A 19,576-nucleotide genomic window follows, 5' to 3' on the forward strand; every position below is an offset into this window, starting at 1 on the left:
CCTCTTTAGTTTAATTCAAATTTTATTTATTTCATTTAACCATTAAAAACCTTAAAAATTAATTTCAGAAGACCCTAAAACCATTTATTTTCTTTAATAGTTCCAGGGATTAACTGTCTTCATTATCAGTTTACATTTTTATAAAAAGCAACTTTAATTTTAAGGATTACATTAAAGTAGAAAAGAATGGGCATATATTTTAGCTGAGTCAGGAACCTTTTAAAAAATAGTATCAACATTAATGAAGGATTAGTGTAAAGCTTATGAAAAACTAGAGATTGTTACTATCAGGCCAGTAAGACATGGGAAATGTAAACATGCAGGTAAATAGAATTCTCTATAACACAAAACTCTTAGAAGCTCCTCTGTGGTTAAGGAAACGTTACATAACACTATAGGGAAGTAACTTTATAAAGAAAAAGGCTTCACCAATTCACCACTTCCCAAGTACCACATTCTATTACATTTTTACACTCTGTTAGATATTCATTAACTTTGTGCAGTTACTGGTTAAAGATCTTTCCTTTCTCTGCTGCAATACAATTGTCATGTATGAAAAATATAATTACTGAACACATTAAAATGTTCTATGCATGTCATGCTTATGTTCTGGTATCCTCTAAAAAAATGAAAAAAAAAACTGACTCTCCTGGTTCAGAAAACATCCATAATTTAAAAAATTTCTGGCATAGATAGGTATAGGTTTTATTGCATCAACTGTGTGCATCGTGTATAAAGACCTAGGAAAGCTATGTACAAAAGCCAGACAGAATTATTATTGAAGCTTTGACCAGAATGTCACAGTGAATTAAAGATCAATAATGTAAAATTGGAATACTACATTTGCCACTACAAGCTCTATTATTTCATAATATATAAACTCATTTTTGAGACTAATAAGATGCCCTGTATGATCATTTTCTTAATACTTTCTATGCCAATTTCTCAGAGTTCAAAATAATCCATATGATTTTAAAACTGCCAATGTGAAGCTCTAGATACTACATATACAGCCTGGGAAAAACTTTTCCCAGACTCACAGCTGATATACTGATGTATATTATAGGTTCACAAAGTATTTTTGTTCAAATTTTTTTGCTGTCATCTATGTGTCTTTTATGTTTTTCTGCATCAGTGATGCTGTGTCAGACTCAGCATCCTTGAAGGCCTGGCCTGAGTATCTCCAGCTTTGCCACAGTCAAGTAGTTTTTACGTACTTCCTGGCGAGACCAGGGTTGATGCTAAAGCATGTTTAGCCTGGGGCCAGATGGTGAAGGATTAGAAGTAGCACTTGGCAGCTGTGGGGAATCTGAGCTGGGGAGAGCAGCCTTGATGGGCAGACCCAGACAGCACTGACAGTTCAGCAGGGTGATGTGGGATTACAGGAGAACAGAGAGTGGGGAGGCAGAGGGCAGTGCCTCGAAGTGTATGTGTGTATATTGAGAAGGTTTAAGAAGCTGCTGTCCTAAATCATATTCCAAATGTGGTCACCAGAAAATATTAATGAATTTTTCAATCACTTCTCTGAATATCCAGAATTGGAGGTAGCTAACTTAGGAACGATTTCCACTCCTCTTAGAGATAACAAAGTAAACTCTGCTCCTGGTCTCTGATACTGGTGGTTGATGAAGTCAGACTCCTAATTTTCCAAGGTAATGGGAGACAGCACATGGTTAACCTAACCCAGGGCACCTTAGAAAAAACTGAAACTGACTAATACAGTTCTACTATCATTCATTGACTCAGCCTTTAAAATGAGACACAAAATAAAAAACATAAGGTAAAAAAGAAAACAATCCTACACGATGAATTATCAGGTATTAAGTTAGAGTTTCAAAAGAAAGGTAAAATAACAACAAATCAATCCATGTATGTTGTCAGTTTAGTGGTTTCAAACACTAAAAGTGAAGGAAAGAGAACTTTTTTTTATATGGAGCGTCATTCATATTTAGATCATTTTAGGTATTCTATTTTAAGTTCCTTTGACTCAGACATTATTTAGATTTTCATTTGCTTTAATTGTTTTTTTTTTCTGGATTGTTAGTTTCCTTTTTCATTTGTCTTATAAATCTCATGGTTTTCTCAAAATTCATTGCAACACACCTTTCTTGTATTTAATTCAAGAAATATTCAGGAAGAAAAGTAAAAAATCACATCTTAATTTTTATATCATCATTTATAATTAAAAATTCCATTTTCTGAAATAAATAATGTTGTCATATTGAGGGTTAAAATATCCATAAAATGGAAGTAAAAAGAATCAAAATGAAATAACATGCATAAAGAAATAAATTAAAATTATATTTTACTTATAATATTTCAGAATGTATTATCAATGCTTTTTAAATTATTAAAAGAGCAATGTGAAATATAAAAATAAAAGCATTTTTTCATGTAAAAATAGAGTGATCTACCTGTTATTTTGGCGTTCAAGTGATTTAGTTTTAGCACTGATATCATAAATAAAATGTTGTTGGGTAATTATTATTCTATTTTCTGCTGTTGTATTTCCCAAGATGGTGATAACAGGATAACCCATCTGGAGTGTCCACTGATCCATTACTTCTTGTATATTTACATATTTTCCATTCCTTTTCAAAGCCTTTACAACCAAAATTGAATAAATTAGTTTCATAAACATGAATTATAAACATAATTAACATTAAGCCATTTTAATTTTTACCTTTTAATTAATTTTCCTAAATATGAAGACATTTAAATTCAGTGACATTAATATAAGACACGTAAAATTAATCTTACCATAAATTATGCTTTCTATATATGTATATATGTACATGCATGAAAGTTGTATTAACATTAAAGTCTATACACATCAGAAAATAAAATATACTTTATTGTTAAAGAAAGTATTTGTAGCATCATTTTCTATCCTTCAAATGTCTACAATCACATAGAAAAAATATATTTGAAACTTCAGGATGTCTTTAACATGAATCTCTGATATTATATTAGAGTCACATTTCAGAAATATTGTCATATTGAAAATAGGCAAGGTATCTTTATCACTTCTTGTACTTTAAATAATTTTGAACCATTGATCATTATAATATATCAAACTAAAACAGGAAGCAATATGAAGAAAATGGAAATAAAAAAGTAAAGACAAACTGTCAGTGTCAATAAAAGTTAATAATGGCTTATATACTCAATTCAAATGTTCAAGTAGACATTTTGATATTTGAACTTCCTATACTTTACCTCTGATAATGTATTCCAGAGATCATTTCTCGCTGCATTGCCATACTTATGAATGGTTAAATAATCCTATAAGAATATAAAATTGTAATTACAATTCAAAGGCTAAGCAATTACCAGTAAACACATTTATTTCTCAGTTCAATTAACCATTTCTCTATTTTGAAATTACATTAATACAAAGAGAAAGACATGCAAAAAAATGAAGAATCTGTTTTAAAATATTCCAAAAAGATTTCATTATAACATATTTCCTAATTAAATCACCCAACAATATTCATCTCTTAAAAATGATTTTCAGGGCTGGGGATATAGCTTGTCTCGCATGCACAAGGCCCTCAGTTGGATCCCCAGCACCACCAAAAAAAAAAAAAAAAAAAGATTTTCATAGATGTAATCACTTCTTATGGATTTCCAGGATCAAAGATTTTTTAATTGAGCTGGTCAACCTCAGCCAATTTTGAAGAAGCAGTTTCTGCAATGAAATAAGGACAAACTGTCCCATCAAGTTTTTATGCTGAATTGTTGAAAAGGAAGTATTTTAATGGGGAAAAAATCCCTAGCTAATGTATGCTGATGTTAAGAGGGATTATTTGCCAAAAGGGTATATTCTCTACAATTCCCCTGTCTCTCTAAAAAAGAGAGGCAGTCTATTACAAAAATGATAAATATTTATTTCCATGAGTTTGAGACACACATTAATATCTAATAAGAAAGTTATTCCTAAGTTTATTTAATATTTTTAGGCTTAGGACTTCTCATTTCTCATTTTCAACCATTAGTGGCTAAACCTACACACTTTCTGATTCATGCCTGCCTTCCTTCAAAGAAGTGTAGTTTGTCTCATTATCAATGTGTTATTCAGCTATGGCTACTTGGCATTATATTTTTATGATTTTTTTTCCTGATTTCAAAGTGGAAAAATGAAAATAGTGTTTTATTTTGTACAGCTAAAGTCCTCCTCCTCCATTTGAAATTCTATTTTCTCTACAACATGTAGGTAGTTCACAAAAATTCTAATTTACATCAAAGTACTGAAACTTGGAAAAAAAATGCTGACTCCTTTCAGTACTCTATAGAGTGGAGTATTTTGGAGATAATTAGAGAAGCAAATTTTCTGAAATACAAATTGGAGCACCTGTGACAGATTCTGCTTTTGTTGGCAATTCACAGCACAGCAAATGGTGACTCCCACTTAATCGGAAGCCTAGAGATTCAATGTCCAATCCCAACATAGCAACCACAAATCCACCATCGTCATCAGGTGTTATGAATAACTGCTAAAAAACACAGCCTTTTATAACCAATCTGAATCCCAATTTGGCTCTCAGCATGCCATATGATGCTTTTTCCACATAAACCCAGGAACCAGAATTTAAATAAATTGTTTTGGATTTAACTTTGAAAATTATTCTTTATAATTTTTTAGCACTTGAATGAATTTAAGAACAATGAAACTCAAGAAATATAAATTAACATTTTATGTTAGTGATGCCCTAATAAAAAGTATTAAAATTAAAATAATTTACAGTTGGTTCTATGTATGAAGAGTGCCCCTAAGGCTAATGCAAGAAGGAAATGGAGGAATACTACTGGGTTCAATATCCAATATCCAATTCAATGATTTCAGTTGACCTTGTCCTAGTGTGAACCATCAGCTTGAGTTCTTAGTTTCCTCCCCAGTTCAGAACAAGTTTCACATTTCTATTTCAAGCAGCTAACATGTCAGTATCCAGGCTTAAGAAGCAACTCCTAATTTGTTGTGTCAGTACTCAGAAAAGGTAGCATGTCTTCTTGGATTTCCAGAAGCCTTAATATTCAGATGTTATTAAAATTTGACACATGTCAACTTTTTTCAAAACAAACAACAAAACCAGAATTTCCTTAATTATGCTTATCTTTCTCTTACACAAATACACTCATATCTTGAATTAAGAAAATTTTGTTGTATCTTTGAAAAATTACAAAATAAAGAATAGTGAGTATATTTTCAATAATCAATCATTAATTCATTAATTCATTTCAAAAACCATATGGAGTACATAGCAAGTATAAGGCAGATTCCAGGTGCTGAGGAAATAGTGGTGAGATTTATTAAGAATGACTGCAAATATTGAGATGAGATTTGTGAGGGAAGAGTTCCGTGATTGAAGCCGTAGAAATCTTTGTACAACTACCACTTGGTAAGATGAATTCAAACATTTGTATGTGATGAAGAAAAAGATTTTAAGTTTCTTTCAACCCTATTAGTCAATGTATATGGAAATTCTTGGGCATGTGAAACTGAAATAAAAATCTACGTTTACATTTGTGTGTATGAAAATCAATCAGCAGTAGAGTTGACACATGATATAAAAAGAATGTTTTAAGATCAATTTAAAAATAATTTAAGGTTCCCTATACTACGTATTTCAGAAATAGTAGATTTGTCAAAAGGATAAGACAAAGATGACCGCTACAATGTTCTTAAGGGATGTAACATATAACACAGATTGATTAAAAATTAAAAACATATTAACCAAGAGTATTTCAGTGCATCTATCTATGAAAATAGGTATTTAAACATTGGTTTAAACTGCAGGAATAGAAATGTAACTGTTGATTGAAATCCAAGGGCCAACACTCAGTAGCTATATAATCTTTGGTCCAGCTATATGAACTTTGGTAAATTGCTTAAGTTCTATGTGCTTGTTTTCACATTTATATGATGGAGGTAACAAAAGTATTATTACATAAAGTTTGAGAATTAAATAATTATATGTGTGTGTATAAACACACATGTATATACACACCTCTAACACACATATACAGTGATACAAAAATGAAGAGTGCCTAGTACATCACAAGTACTCTATAGACATTAACAGATATAATCTTTTTAATTATTTCTGGCTACAGGCTAGAAAACTAAGTGGCAGAATAAAAAATATAATTAATAATAATAAAGAACACAGCACATATGAACATTAGTATTTGCCTCCTTTTTAGTACCATGTGATGTTGAGAGCCAGGCCAGTCAGAATGAAGCCTGGCATTTGCCAGAGGGAATGTTTGAAAGGTGATGCCAGCGAACCATTGAGATGATGATTTGAGTTAAGCTATATATAATTGCTGTGATGCTGGATTGATTGTATTGTATATTTGACCTTTACTGTTGGGCAATGGGGCAGCTCTTGCTGCCTTAGGCACCCGCTACTTTGGAGTTCTCGAGCTACTTTGGAGTTCTCGCGGGGATTCCCCAAGAGTTCCCATTGTATGGGGGAGTGCCAGAGGAGGGATTTCCGGTGTGGGGGGTTTCTGGAAGGGCAGCATGGGTGGCATTGGTGGAAAAGTGCGCGTGCAGTGCCAGTGAGAGTTGAAATAAAGTAGTTGCTGTTTGAGCCTACAAGGGGGAAAGTAAAGAGAGTGAGCTAAGGAAGTAAAGCACTATTATCTTTTAAAATTTACATGGAAATAATTATAGAGTACTTACTCTCCTTTTAATGAGTCCTCCAACATGCTAGGACTCATGTAATCACTTAGATGGCTTATTTCTTGGGACATGGATGGAAGATTCCATAAAATAGTATAGACTGATTTAAAGTATTTAGCTGCAAGTAGCAAAAGTATCCAGAAGAGACTGACATTTAAATAGCAATATTGGATGAGTGTGTTGTGTATGCCTGTAATCCCAGCAACTTGGGAGACTGAAGAAGAAAGATTGTAAGTTTGAGGCCAGCCTCAGCAATTCAGCAAGACCCTATCTCAAAATAAAAAATAAAAAAGGGTTGGGGATGTGGCTCAGTGGTTAAGCACCTCTGAGTTCAATCCCTATTATCAAAACAAATTAATGAATAAATAAATAAGCAAAATTTATTCTTTTCTATTATAATGAGTAGGACAGAGATGAAGTCACTCACTCTCCTTTAGAATTATTTTGATCCCAACTTTATATATGTTTTAACTTCATCCTCAGATTTGTGGCTAGATGGTAGCAGCAATCCCAAGCATCACATTCAAACATGACTTGTACAGAAGAAAAACACATAATTTCTTTGTGATAATTTCTTTCCAATTATCAGGAAAATTTCCCCTTAAAACCTTCTGTGAACTCATCCCCTACAATTTTCATTTGTCAAAAATGCATCAAGTGCTTCAGCAAAAACCTGTTACTGCAGCTTAAGAGAGTGTTGCTTTGGGCTATACTCAAGGGAAGACATAGTCCTCTGAAGCATATGGCTATTCCAAAGAGGGTAAGAACTTGGAAAAAATTAGATTTCTAATGAGCTAATGATTAGAAATTAGAAATTCAGCTAATACAAAGGAGGGGAGACTAGCTCTAGGTAGGCCACAGCAGGTTTCTCCAATGATACTGGGGACAGGAGTCTGGGCCCCATTGATGCTGGGAAGCAGGTTGCCCTCTACTCATACCACTAGTCTGGAAAATGCCAGGTAAATTCAAGCACTGATTTTTTTCTGACTATGTGACATGAAGGCTGAAGCAAAGGTTTGAAATATTGTTGCTTTCTATCAAGAATAATTATACCTCCAAAGATTTGTAGTGAGTGTTTGTCATTTTTTGGCTTTCCAGCATTTAAACTCTTTTTTTTATATTTGAGCAATAACTCACTGTGGGATGTGGGAGGAAGGCAAGGACTCTACTTCCCACCATTACAATGGAAGGAACAAAATAGTAAATACTCCCTCTCCACTTTTCCTGGCAGCAAAGAATGGGTGTGTACGCTGGCCTCAGACAAGAGGACGCTTCCTCCTAGGACAATGAATTCTAAAGAAGTAATGCAGAAAGTCAGAAAACCTGAAAGATTATTCCCAGTAATACAATGATGGCTACACTAATGGCAATAATGGAACCAGCCACTACTGTGGCACACCAATCCTGACTGGCTTTCTTGATTCAAGTCTTGTACCATCTGTTGTGTAATCTTAATTCTCCAGCTTTCCCAGGGATTCTATGGATTACCTATATCCCTCCAAAAAATTCCTTTCTGCTTAACTCAGCTAGAGTTTGCTTCTGTTGCTTGCAACCCCAAATTCTGACAGATATAAAACCAATGGGTGATATAAACAATCAAGACAGCTGAAAATGATCTTGATGATCCATAGAAAGGAAAGTAGAAACTATCCCTTATGCCTCATACAAAATAAAAATCAAAGACACAAAGTTCTATTTAGTAAAACTACTAGGCTTTCGTTATGTAGAAACAGTAGGTATGGGGCTTATGAGAGGTTGTTATGGTTTAGATGTGAGGTGTCCTCTCGAAAGCTCATGTGTGAGACAATGCAAAAAAAGGTTAGAGGTGAAATGGTTTGGTTATGAGAGCTTTAACTAATCAGTGCATTAATCCATTGATGGGGATTAACTAGGTGGTAACTGTAAACAGGTAGGGAGGGTGTGGCTAGAAAAGGTAGGTCAGTGGGGATGTGCCTTTGGGGTACATATTTTGTCCCTGGTGAACAGAGCTCTCTCCCTCTGATTCCTTGTTGCCATGTCCTGAACTGCAGTCCTCTGCCACACCCATCTGCCATGATGTTCTGCTTCCCCTTGGGCCAGAGCTATGGAGTAAGCTGTCTATAGACTGAGACCTCTGAAACTATGAGCTCCAAATAAACTTTTCCTCCTCCAAAACTGTCCAGAGATGAAAAAGTAACTAAAGCAGATGTATATTTAAATTGAAAAAAAAAAACAAAGAGAGGTAAGAAAATTAGATAAATAGGGTTAAAACTGAAATGAAATACAGAAAGTTCCATATTTAGGGGTACAAATAGTATTACAAACCAATAAGATTAAAACTATATAAAACTTTTGTCTTAGACTTATAAAACAGGGGCTTTTGAAGTGGAAAAAGACCTAAATATTTGTAAATACATGCATTCTTAGAGTAAGGTGATATTAAAGGGATGCATAAACAACAATCAAAAAAATAAAAAGTAGATTTAAAATGCCAGATCACGGCAACATCATACAAGAGTTATATCAGACAGCCATCTGAAGTCTGGCCCATGCACTTCAGACTCGACTTAGAGATAACAAAAGCAAAGTGACCAAAACAGTTATGGATGACAAACTAAAACAAAGAAGGCTAGACTGTACACCAAGATAGTTATTTTGATTATTTTCAAAACCAGCAGGAAATTAGGAGATAATTAGAAATGAACAGCAAAATATTGAGAAAGCCTTCTAAGAGAATAAAAGGAATCTTCAAACTTTAATTCTGTTAGAGAATCAAAGAGAAGAAGGTACAAATTATAATTTCAACCTTTCTTTGTTATTACAGTAAGTTTTTAAGAAGAAAATCCAATATAATAGCAAACAACCATTACCAAACTTTTAGGGTACTACAATTTCAAGCCACCAGAAACAGTTGAGAGAAAGAGAAAGAGGCAGGGACAAGATGACAGTTGAGAAAGAAACCTATTTGAAGAAATCTAAGAACAACAGTTGAAAATGCAATTATCATTGTTTGTATGCCATTCTGATTCTGACTTTAAAAAGTATGTTTACCCTAAATTCACCTTCAGAAATGGTTTGATTAGATATGGGAGTATTCAGATATTTCTCTAAGCACAAAAAGGCATTTTACATGTTTTAAAAATCCATTACCCCCCTTAATGAATATAAATTTTGTAAAAATCAGTATACTTTCATAAGAAGTTGCTAAATATAGCAGAAAATCAGAAAATTTTAAGTCAAAACAATCTGCCAGCCTATAAAACATTTTTTGGCATGTTTGTTTTAAATTATAGACAATGGCATATCCTCACATCAGTTTTGTTTTAAAATATTTCTTATGTAGTAATTATAGATCAAGCCACCAATTCCTCAACATGTAGGCACGTAACCAGAGTTATAATATTGCCACTACTAGATTTGTACTTCACTGTAGAACAACCTGACAAGGTCCCACACCTGTCAGCAAAATAGGGTGGATATAATAGTCTATAGGGGTGTTTCAGGGTACTAAAATATCCCAACCTCTCACTTTTCCTGCAAGCCTGAAATATTACTGAGACATAAAATGAATCTATTGATAAAACTGAAGTTTGTGAATTGCTTTTTTCCAAATGCCCTGATAAAGGACTTTGACCACTATAAGCTCATAAAATAGATAAATTCTATTCTGGCTGGTAAAAATGCACTGCCTTGTGTAAATCAAGATGCCCACTGCTTATAAATATGTACATAGAATTCCCCTCTCCCACCTCCTTTCTCTCTCTGTCCTGGTCCTGGTGACCAGTTGAGAAGGAACTGTAATTTAGCTTAGTAAAAACGGTATATATATTAAAAAGAACAAGGTAAGAATCCGGGCTGATCCTTACCAATCATGTGATCTTGAGGAAAGTAGCAATTGTTTCTAAATCTTAATTTCTTCAGCTGTAAAATGTAGATAATATAGTACCTAATAAGAGAATGCACAGAAGATGCCATACAACAAATAAAACACTTAAAAAATTCTTGTCACACAAAGAATCAAAGAAACTTTGGTTATTTTAATAGCATGCTCAATGGAAGAAAAAAAAAAGGTCTAGAGTCAACATATTTTTCTTCAATCTTCTCTCCAAGAAAAGACAGAGTATTCTAAAGGTCAAGTAGGGAAATTATATGGCCTAAACTGAAAGAAGAATGTGCTTGGAAGAAAACAAGAAAAGAAAGGAGAGAAGAGGAAAGAAAGGGAAGGGAGGGAAAGGGTGACCTTAGAAGAATTCTTTCCAACTCTGGGAAAGAAAAGGGTCTTGGATGGATCCTCAGGTTGTGGGGTCTCAAACCCTATTTTCCATAGAATTCTACTGAACTCACAAAACCACTGATGCTCATGGAATAGAAACATTAATTAGTCTCATCAGCACAAAACAAAATTGCCCAAGTCATCAATAAAGCAGTAAAGAAACTAACCTTCAAGTGACCAGAAAGACTTAGAAAAGATAATTATCAAACTCAAGAAATACGTGCTATTTCTACTTCTTTCCCACTAATCAATGCCCTTAAATGAAATTGTGTATCAGTGTGGATGAGACCAAGGACTCTTTATCTTATGCTTTGGACAGAAAAGTTCCTGGGGATGCTCTCATATCAATGGGCACGACAGAAGGGAACTTCATAAAGACAGTTTACATTTCCCATAGTTCAGAAGCATGAGAGATTCTTTTACACAGTGTTAAAATCATACATAATACTTTGTTAGTATAGTACACTATGTACTGTTATTATTAACAGCAGATATTTTTCTATCATTTCCATCTTCATTTCCATGATTATCCAGTTTATATTTCATAGTTCATCTTAATCAATTTCTGGCAAATATCTTCATTTCTTTTGTAGCCCAGTTGTTTGATTAAACTGTCTTCATAAAAACCCTAGCCCTGAATGAATCCCAGCGTTTGTCTTCTCCAAACCTGCACTCATATAGCTAAGCATCACAACAGAATATCATGCAACTGAGAAGCTCAGCTTTATTAAAAGTTCATTTCATCATCATCAAACTCAAATAGGTACTCAAAGTTCTCAGGCAGTCCCTTCCTGCCACTCCCAGTCTTTAACCTGCAAACCTCTCCACTTCCCACTCTCACTCAATTTGCATTCAGCTACTGACCTTGTCTCTAGAAACAATGAAAAAAATAGAAGTCATCAGAAAAGACTTCCCTCATTTTCCGATTTTCAAATTTACTAGAAATATGTCTTCCCTTAAAGACAAATCCTTTCAGCTTTCCAGGGACCAATATTCTAGAGGCGCCTTTTACTCCTCAAATATTATCACACCCATCTTCTCCTAAAGCTTTCTCTGACCCCCAAAACCAGTACAGCTAGCTCTCATCTTGAAAAACAAAAATCACCCTTCGCCCTTATTCCCCTATAAGTCCAGACCCCATTTCTCAGATATCCTTCTTTGACAAATTTGATTAAACTTTATTCTGCATACTCTAGCTTGTCTGCCATGTTTCTGTTTTACTGGAAACCAGTAAGTTTTCACGCTGCCAGAAGAAACAATTTTCAGTCTTCATCCTGCTTCACCTCACGGTTGCATTCAACCCTGATGGCCAACTTATTCTTGGAAGGAGCTTTTCTTTTGGCACTAGTGACAGATGAGGTCTTTGGTATTTTGCCCACCTCTGGCTATTTCATCTGGTTCTTTACCATAGGCCCCTCTCTTCCTATCAACATTCAATCATCACATCTTTCAGGACTTGCTCCCAAGCCCTCAACTCAGAAATTCAGAACCATTCTTGACTGCCTTCCCTTCTTCACTTCTCACATGACACACTTTAACCAATCTATAGATTCTATCTTCAAAAACCACTGCAAATCCATTTATTCCTCTGTGTATCTTCTTACTATTTTAAACCTCCATAACATCTCATCTGAATATAAAGAAATTTATCTTCCTTACTTTTAACCCAAGTCCTCTTTTGATATGTTGGCTACCTCATTCCCAGTGTATTTTCACAATTAGACTGAGAACTATTTTAAATATAAATAAAACCATGTCATATCCATTCTAAAAATATTTAATAGCATCGTACCACACATAGAACAAAGAGGAAACTTAACACAGTCTACTTGGGCATTGCATAATTGGCTGCACCCACCTTTCGTACTTCATCTGTCTTTTCCCTGTTTGTCCACATGCTCAATTTTTTTCAGTCCTTCTCACAAACTCTTCGCTCTTTCTGGAATCTCCTTCCACCCAACCCCTTTATTATCCTTTAGTCCTTGGTTTACATGTCTTCTCAATTCCCTTAACAACTCATCTAAAGCTGCTCCAACCTACACACCCATCATGCTGTCTTACAGTATCCTATTTTTTCCTTCCTAGCACTTATCACATTAAAGATACGTACACTTTTTTCCTATTTTGTGTCTCCTCTATTCTATTATATGATTCATGAGAACAGGGGATCTATTTCCTGTATACAGCATGCCCTGGATACTTGGCACTTATCACAGCGTGAGACTTAGAGAAAGTGGCTAATAAAGATGTGCAGAAATGACTGGATGTGTCTGACAGGTGACCAACATGGACTGCAGACATAAAACTAAGCAAGGCTTGTGCAAGGAGAGAAATCCTAGACTTGGTTTATTAACGCAAAGAGTTAAGAAAGTACTTTAACACTTTAAGTGGAGTCTGCTTCTGAATTGAAAAAAAAAATCTGTCAAATAACCACAGGGAGAGACCTTGAACAGGAAAAAAAAAAAGGTGAATATAGGAAACAGATTGCAAAAGAAAAATCAGATTCAGTATAATAAATGGACACCACCATTTCCCTGTGTCATGCTAGCTTGGAGAGCTCTCTTCCACAGACTGAAATACAGTTTGGAAACCGAAATGGAAGTTTCAATGCATCTGCATTTTTTAAAGCCAGGTTCCAAATACGTAACTGAGAATAAGTTTTTGCAACATTCTTCTTAAGCACTATTTTTTAACATGTAGCTTTTCATAAAATATTATTAGATATAAGAAATCATGAGGGGATTTTTATAATAAAGGTATTATGGATCATTATTTTTATTTTATAACTATTTTTACATGTTATGTAAAAGACAGTAAGACCTTAATTTTGAAATAAGTGAAAACCAGTAAGAAATGTTATACGAGAATAAGTAAAAAGAGTGAAGTGTAACAAAGAATATATATAAATTTTTTTCAGCCTTATTGGTGATAAAAATATATACACTGAAATAGCAATGATATACTCTTTTTCATTCTTAATTAGTAAGAAACTTATTTTGAAAATGTATAAGACCAAAAGTCATTTGATTATGGTATAATAAAAAGAGAACTTTCAGACTTTAATTCTAGCATTAGATACTGACTTAACATTTTGAAGGAAAGAATGATAATAAGAAATGTATTGAAAAGGTCATCAAAATATAAGGGGAAAATTTATCATTTAATGCCTATTGGAGTATCACTTTAAAAAATTGGAAAGCAACATAAATGTTCACAGACAGGAACATAACTTTAAGTATTATGGTACATCTATGTCATGCTACTAATATTAAACTATATAATAGTATCATTAAACAATTATAAAAATATGAGTAAGAATAAAATATTCCCAATTGAGGATTTTTTTTGGCATCAAAACTTGTAACATTGCCAAATAGATGGTCCTAGACTATTATATGCACTTTCCAAAACAGAGAACATAGGAGAAAAAATAAAATTTAAAAATGAAGAAAACTGCTGATGGGGTAGCTACACAGGCTAGAGGAATGCCTCTAAAGAAGTTTACTGTACTTAGGAACTAGCAATCTACCCAAATGATAAATGTCTATAAAGTATTAATGACAGTTTGAGATAGGTAAATCCAGGTACGTGTATTTATAGAACAGATGCATTCACATAAATACAATATACAAATATATCCATCCATCCAACTACATGTGTCTAATAATTTCACAGATAATTCTAAAATTAAAAGATGAAAAACATAATTTTGTCCTGTCAACTTGATTAGGTAAAATGCATAATGTATCTTTAGTCCTTAACTAGCAAGTGAAGATTAACTAATAAATGCAAAATTGGAAGGCCTACAAATAAGAAGGTAAATATTACCATAGGGTATTGATTGATTACACTAAATTATTACTCAGTGATAACCTCTTTCTACTTATAACATATCTAAATCTGCACAGCATTCTCAGAGAAACATGGAGTCAATTGAGCAAAACTACCTATGATCAACAGTTTCAGATTAAGCACAATTCAGTTACCACCTGTTAAATGCACAACACTCTCACTTCAGAAATAAATTACCTTTGAAACACTGTTGTATTATTTCATTTTAATTTATTTTAAAACCTATATGCAAGGAAGCAAAAGCTCTCTTGCAAACACAAGACTGAGGTTTTCAAATAAAAACCTGAGTACACATGTTAACATATAACAGCTCACTGGAACACAAGTTATGGAGTATGTTGCTGCTAATAATAATCCCTGTGGCTTTGTGCCTGTCATTACCTTCAGGCTATCAGAATTTTATGAGCACAAACCAATAGTAATGATATTTCCTTTTTGCTTTTTATCCACACCTCATTGCCTTACATCGATTTGCATAAGCAATTTCCACCCTGATAATTGGAGCCAAACATCTTGTTGTAGGTTACCTTATGGAAAAGAGCAGTTAAATACTAATTAAGAGAAATCTTTCTTTATTCAACCATATTTTAGATGATGCTGAATTACCCTCTCTGGTTGAGCAGGAAGGTGACTCACATTCTGACAGGGATTTCAGGGTTGGAATTTACAGCAAGCTTAATAATGATATTTCATCATAATTTCAATTCCCCCGATGTTGACTCATAACAATATGAAGAATGGTACTTCTAGGTTCAAATCATTAAAACAATATTGTTTTATTTGAAAAGAAAAAGCAATAGTACTATGTACTAATTATATTTTTAATAGCTACTGAACCAATCAATGTTATCGGAGGACTTCATAATTATAGCTTTATTTTATATTTCCAGAAAAATCAGAGGGAAAAAAGGGTAATTAAGGAGATTACAAAAAAGTAGGAATAAATAAGAAAGATCCAAGTCATATAATAAAAAAATTTATTGAAAAGCAGTACCTGAATTACCTAATTTTAAAATGAGCCTATAACACTTAGATAGAATCAGGATTAAAATCATAGGACTATAACCTAAATTATAAAACAAGGTAAAAGACATAGTTCCTAAAACCAGGCATAGTGGTATACCCCTGAAGTCCCAGCTACTCTAGAGGCTAAGTTCAAAAGTTGAAGATGAGCCTAGGAAATGTAGGAAGATCTGTCTTAAAAATGAAAGAATGAAAGAGAGAAATCTAGGCTAATTTATTGATCACATGCATATTTAACAATAAGTATCGTTAAACATGGGTGTAAAATAATGTATCTGCACTAAACAATAAGATTCTTAGAAATCGAAAATTGCAAAATTTGCCAAAAGATGCTAGAAGTGGGCAGTATTTATTGAAGGAGGAATTTAAAGGAAACACTTACTTACAGAAGCAAGAAAGATTTCAAGAGGATATGTAAAATCACCAAGAATTTCTAGAGAGACAGAATAAAATAAGAAGGGCAAAAATGAAGCATCCTTATACACCAGGTACCGTACAGAAAAGAAAATTCAACAACGTCAGAAACTGGAGTTTCTCCAAGTAAAAGAGAGGACAGAAATGAGGTCACACTGCATGTATTCCACTCCAGTGTACCATCAGAGAGAACTCCACTTGTTCTGTGGCAATATCATGAAAAAAAAAAAAAACACTTTAGAATACTGTAAATACTAAAGAGACATGGAGTCCCAAGTGGTCTTACTAGCTTGTCCTTAGAAGATGACCTAGTAAGGAATCTGGAGATGATCATATCACAGACAAAAAAAGATGTGTTAAAGGTAAGAATTACATTTGATTTTAAAAGTGAAACTTGAGCTTGTGTGAAAGAGAGTTTTTGGTTACTGCTGATCTGCTTATTGCATTTCTCACTGACTCTATTTAAGTCCCTATAGGTAATGTATCATGCAGTTGTTTTCTTAGTCATCATTACTTACTGAAATCATGGCTAAGAGAAAATCCTGGCCTGGGAAAACAGGTAAGCTTACTTTCCATATGTTACCTAGAGATGGTCCTAAATCAAAAGCAGTTTAGACAAACTGCTGCTCAGATCTTCTGCCTATTCTTACCATATTCCAGGAAGATCAGCAAATGGGGGAGGTAGAATGAGCAGTCCATATTTGTGACCCTGCAAACCAAAGCCTGAAATTCTTAAGTTAATCAAAAAGCAAAACAATTATACACAATTGTAAGCTCCCTCCATCTTTTCTCTAACTTGTTATTTTACAGTAATAACAAGAAATTTTTAAAATTTTAGATGCATCCCTGGTACATATTCATCCTGACATAACTAAATCAACTGATTCAAAGAGGAGTCTAGAAATTATAGAGCATCAACAACTGATCTACAGTTAGGAAGCGAGTAAAATATGCTCATTTGTTGGATTTTCCTTATTTATCCTGTCACATACCTTTTTTAAAAAAAAATTTAGTTGTAGCTCTACACAATACCTTTATTTTATTTATTTTTATGTGGTCCTGAGGATTGAACCTAGGCGAGCGCTGTACTGCTAAGCCACAACCCAAGCCCCCGTCACATACCTTAATAGTTACAAAACTATTAAAATGAGTTGAAAACATTCTGGTAGAGAAGGATCACATGGTCTTAATATAAACAGAGGAAGAGACAAATCAAAGATTAAGTCGTTTTTAAATCTCCATATGGCAACCTATAAAATAATGCAACTAATGTTTAATCAATAGAATAAGGACATCTATAGCTTAAGTGTGTTTAAATTAGCAATCCACCCACTAGTCCCTTCACTCTTATTCATTGGATGGGCTGGAAGCCTGGAAGCTATATCTCCTGTAATTTGTTGCTAGTTAAGTCCTAGTTTAAGTTCTATAAAATGAAAATATACGTAAGAGATAGGGAAGGTGGTAAAGAAGGAGGAGACCTCATTGCTCAGGCAGCAGAGTCCAGAGACGTTGGCCTTGGCAGAAGACAGTTAAGACATTGCCAGTGGTCCAGGTGTACTGTAGGTAGTTAAGAATGTGGGTATTACTTCCTGTGATACCCAAATTTCCTAATTTTCTGAAAGCTTCTCATACCCACTCTTCCCCAGTTTTAAGAAATTTATATAGCCAATGTTGAATTCCCTTCTACTGGGTTTCAATTTTGCTACTGAATGACATATTGGAAGTGATTCCAGACCTTTAGAAATGGTTATTTACAAAACTCTGCCTATCTTAATTAGATGTAAAGGGGACAATATTGATAGTAGATAACAGGGTCCTAGTAATTCAGGGTTTTCAGGGACAAAACCATTTCTTAAATTATCATCAAAAGTTTCCTAACCTGAAGAATAGTTTTGGGGAAAATAGATGACTATTTCAATAGAAGCTTATGGCAGAACATAATCTTTGAGAAGACTGGAAATTTCTGACTGAACTCTAGAAATTACAAAAGGAAGACAGTTAATTACCTTGGTGCTTTAAATTCTCAGTTGAAGGCATAGGTAGGGACTAGCAATCTTTTATGACTATGGTAAGAGTCTTGAATCTCTTATAGATTTAGAATTAATGCATCTGAAAAACGGACTAACATTTAAAATTCTGAGTGGCAAAATGACAGCTCAAGTAATTTTCCTGGATTTTCTGGATCTTTTATGTGAAAGGGTATCCATTGGGAAAGCATAGGACGATGAGAAATGAACCCAGGCCTTTAAAGTCTAAATTCCACTAAGGCTCCCTTGATATCAAAAACAGATCTTCTTGTCACTGAAAAAGTGAAGTTCTCCTTGCTTGTCCCTTGGAATGACACTCACCAAGGGAGATGATGACTATCCTCAAGACCAACCACCAGTACATGTCAATACCATCCTAGTGTCGGTAGAGTCAATTCCAGATTTGGAGAGTGTAAGCAGAATTCTCACCTTAGGAATCACAAGGAATCATAACATATGCACCAAAAATTGCCAATAAATATCAGAAAGTCTTTAAGTAAATGTTGACTGAGACAACTGTAGTTTAATCATAAAAAAATTTTAAGTATTTGTTATGGTTTGGGGGTGAGGTGTCCCTCAAAAGGTCATGTGTGAGGCAATGCATGAAAAGTTCAGAGAAGAAATGATTGGATTGTAGGAACCTTAACCCAATCAGTGAATTAATCACCTAATGGGATTAATTGAGTGGTAAGTGATGGCTGGCTGGCGGGATGTGGCTGGAGGAGGTGGGGCATTGGGGTGTGGCCTTGGGGTATATATTTGTATCTGGCAAGTGGGGATGTTTCTCTCTGCTTTCTGATCACCAGATCAGAAGCTGCTTCCCTTTGTCTCACTCTTCCACCATGATGTCCTGCCTCACCTTGAGCCCCAAGGAATGGAACCAGCCACTTATGGACAGAGACCTTTGAAACCATGAGCCCCTAAAAAACAACCTTTCTTCCCCTACAATTGTTCTGGTTGAGTCTTTTAGTCACAGCAGCAAAAAAAGCTGACTAAAACAGTATTAGAGACCAATTTGAAAATAAATTAATATTCCAAGTCATTTCCTAACACTGACATAATGAATCATATTACTAGCAAAAACTCTTTGTGACAACAAATCCTGGTCTTATTTGACTACTGCATACATTGAAGCCCATACAGTCTTAATATTCAGATGGTTCCTTAAAGATTCAAGAACAGGGAATCACTTACTCTTGCTCATCTAGTTTATAATTTTTCTCATCAAATTAAAAAACAATCCCAAATTAAAGATATCAAACCCAAATTGTCTAACTAGTAAACACATTAAATAAATTCTGAGAATGGAAAGATGGCAAG

General features: G+C 34.1%; 1 protein-coding gene across 3 annotated transcripts in view; it reads right to left on the reverse strand.

Annotated features, from left to right (window-relative positions):
- The window catches only part of Trhde (thyrotropin releasing hormone degrading enzyme), a 370,936-nt gene that overhangs the window by 87,375 nt on the left and 263,985 nt on the right, over positions 1 to 19,576 (reverse strand). For all 3 annotated transcript variants that reach the window (XM_048804974.1, XM_015482991.2, XM_048804973.1), the window contains exons 8-9: positions 3,220 to 3,285; positions 2,415 to 2,602 (exon numbers count right to left, since the gene is read on the reverse strand). In XM_048804974.1, the coding sequence (XP_048660931.1) occupies positions 2,415 to 2,602; positions 3,220 to 3,285 (254 nt within the window). The remainder of the gene's footprint in view (positions 1 to 2,414; positions 2,603 to 3,219; positions 3,286 to 19,576) is intronic.

Source organism: Marmota marmota, unplaced genomic scaffold (genome assembly GCF_001458135.2).
Source record: "Marmota marmota marmota unplaced genomic scaffold, marMar, whole genome shotgun sequence".
In the NCBI taxonomy this organism is placed as follows: Eukaryota; Metazoa; Chordata; class Mammalia; order Rodentia; family Sciuridae; genus Marmota; species Marmota marmota.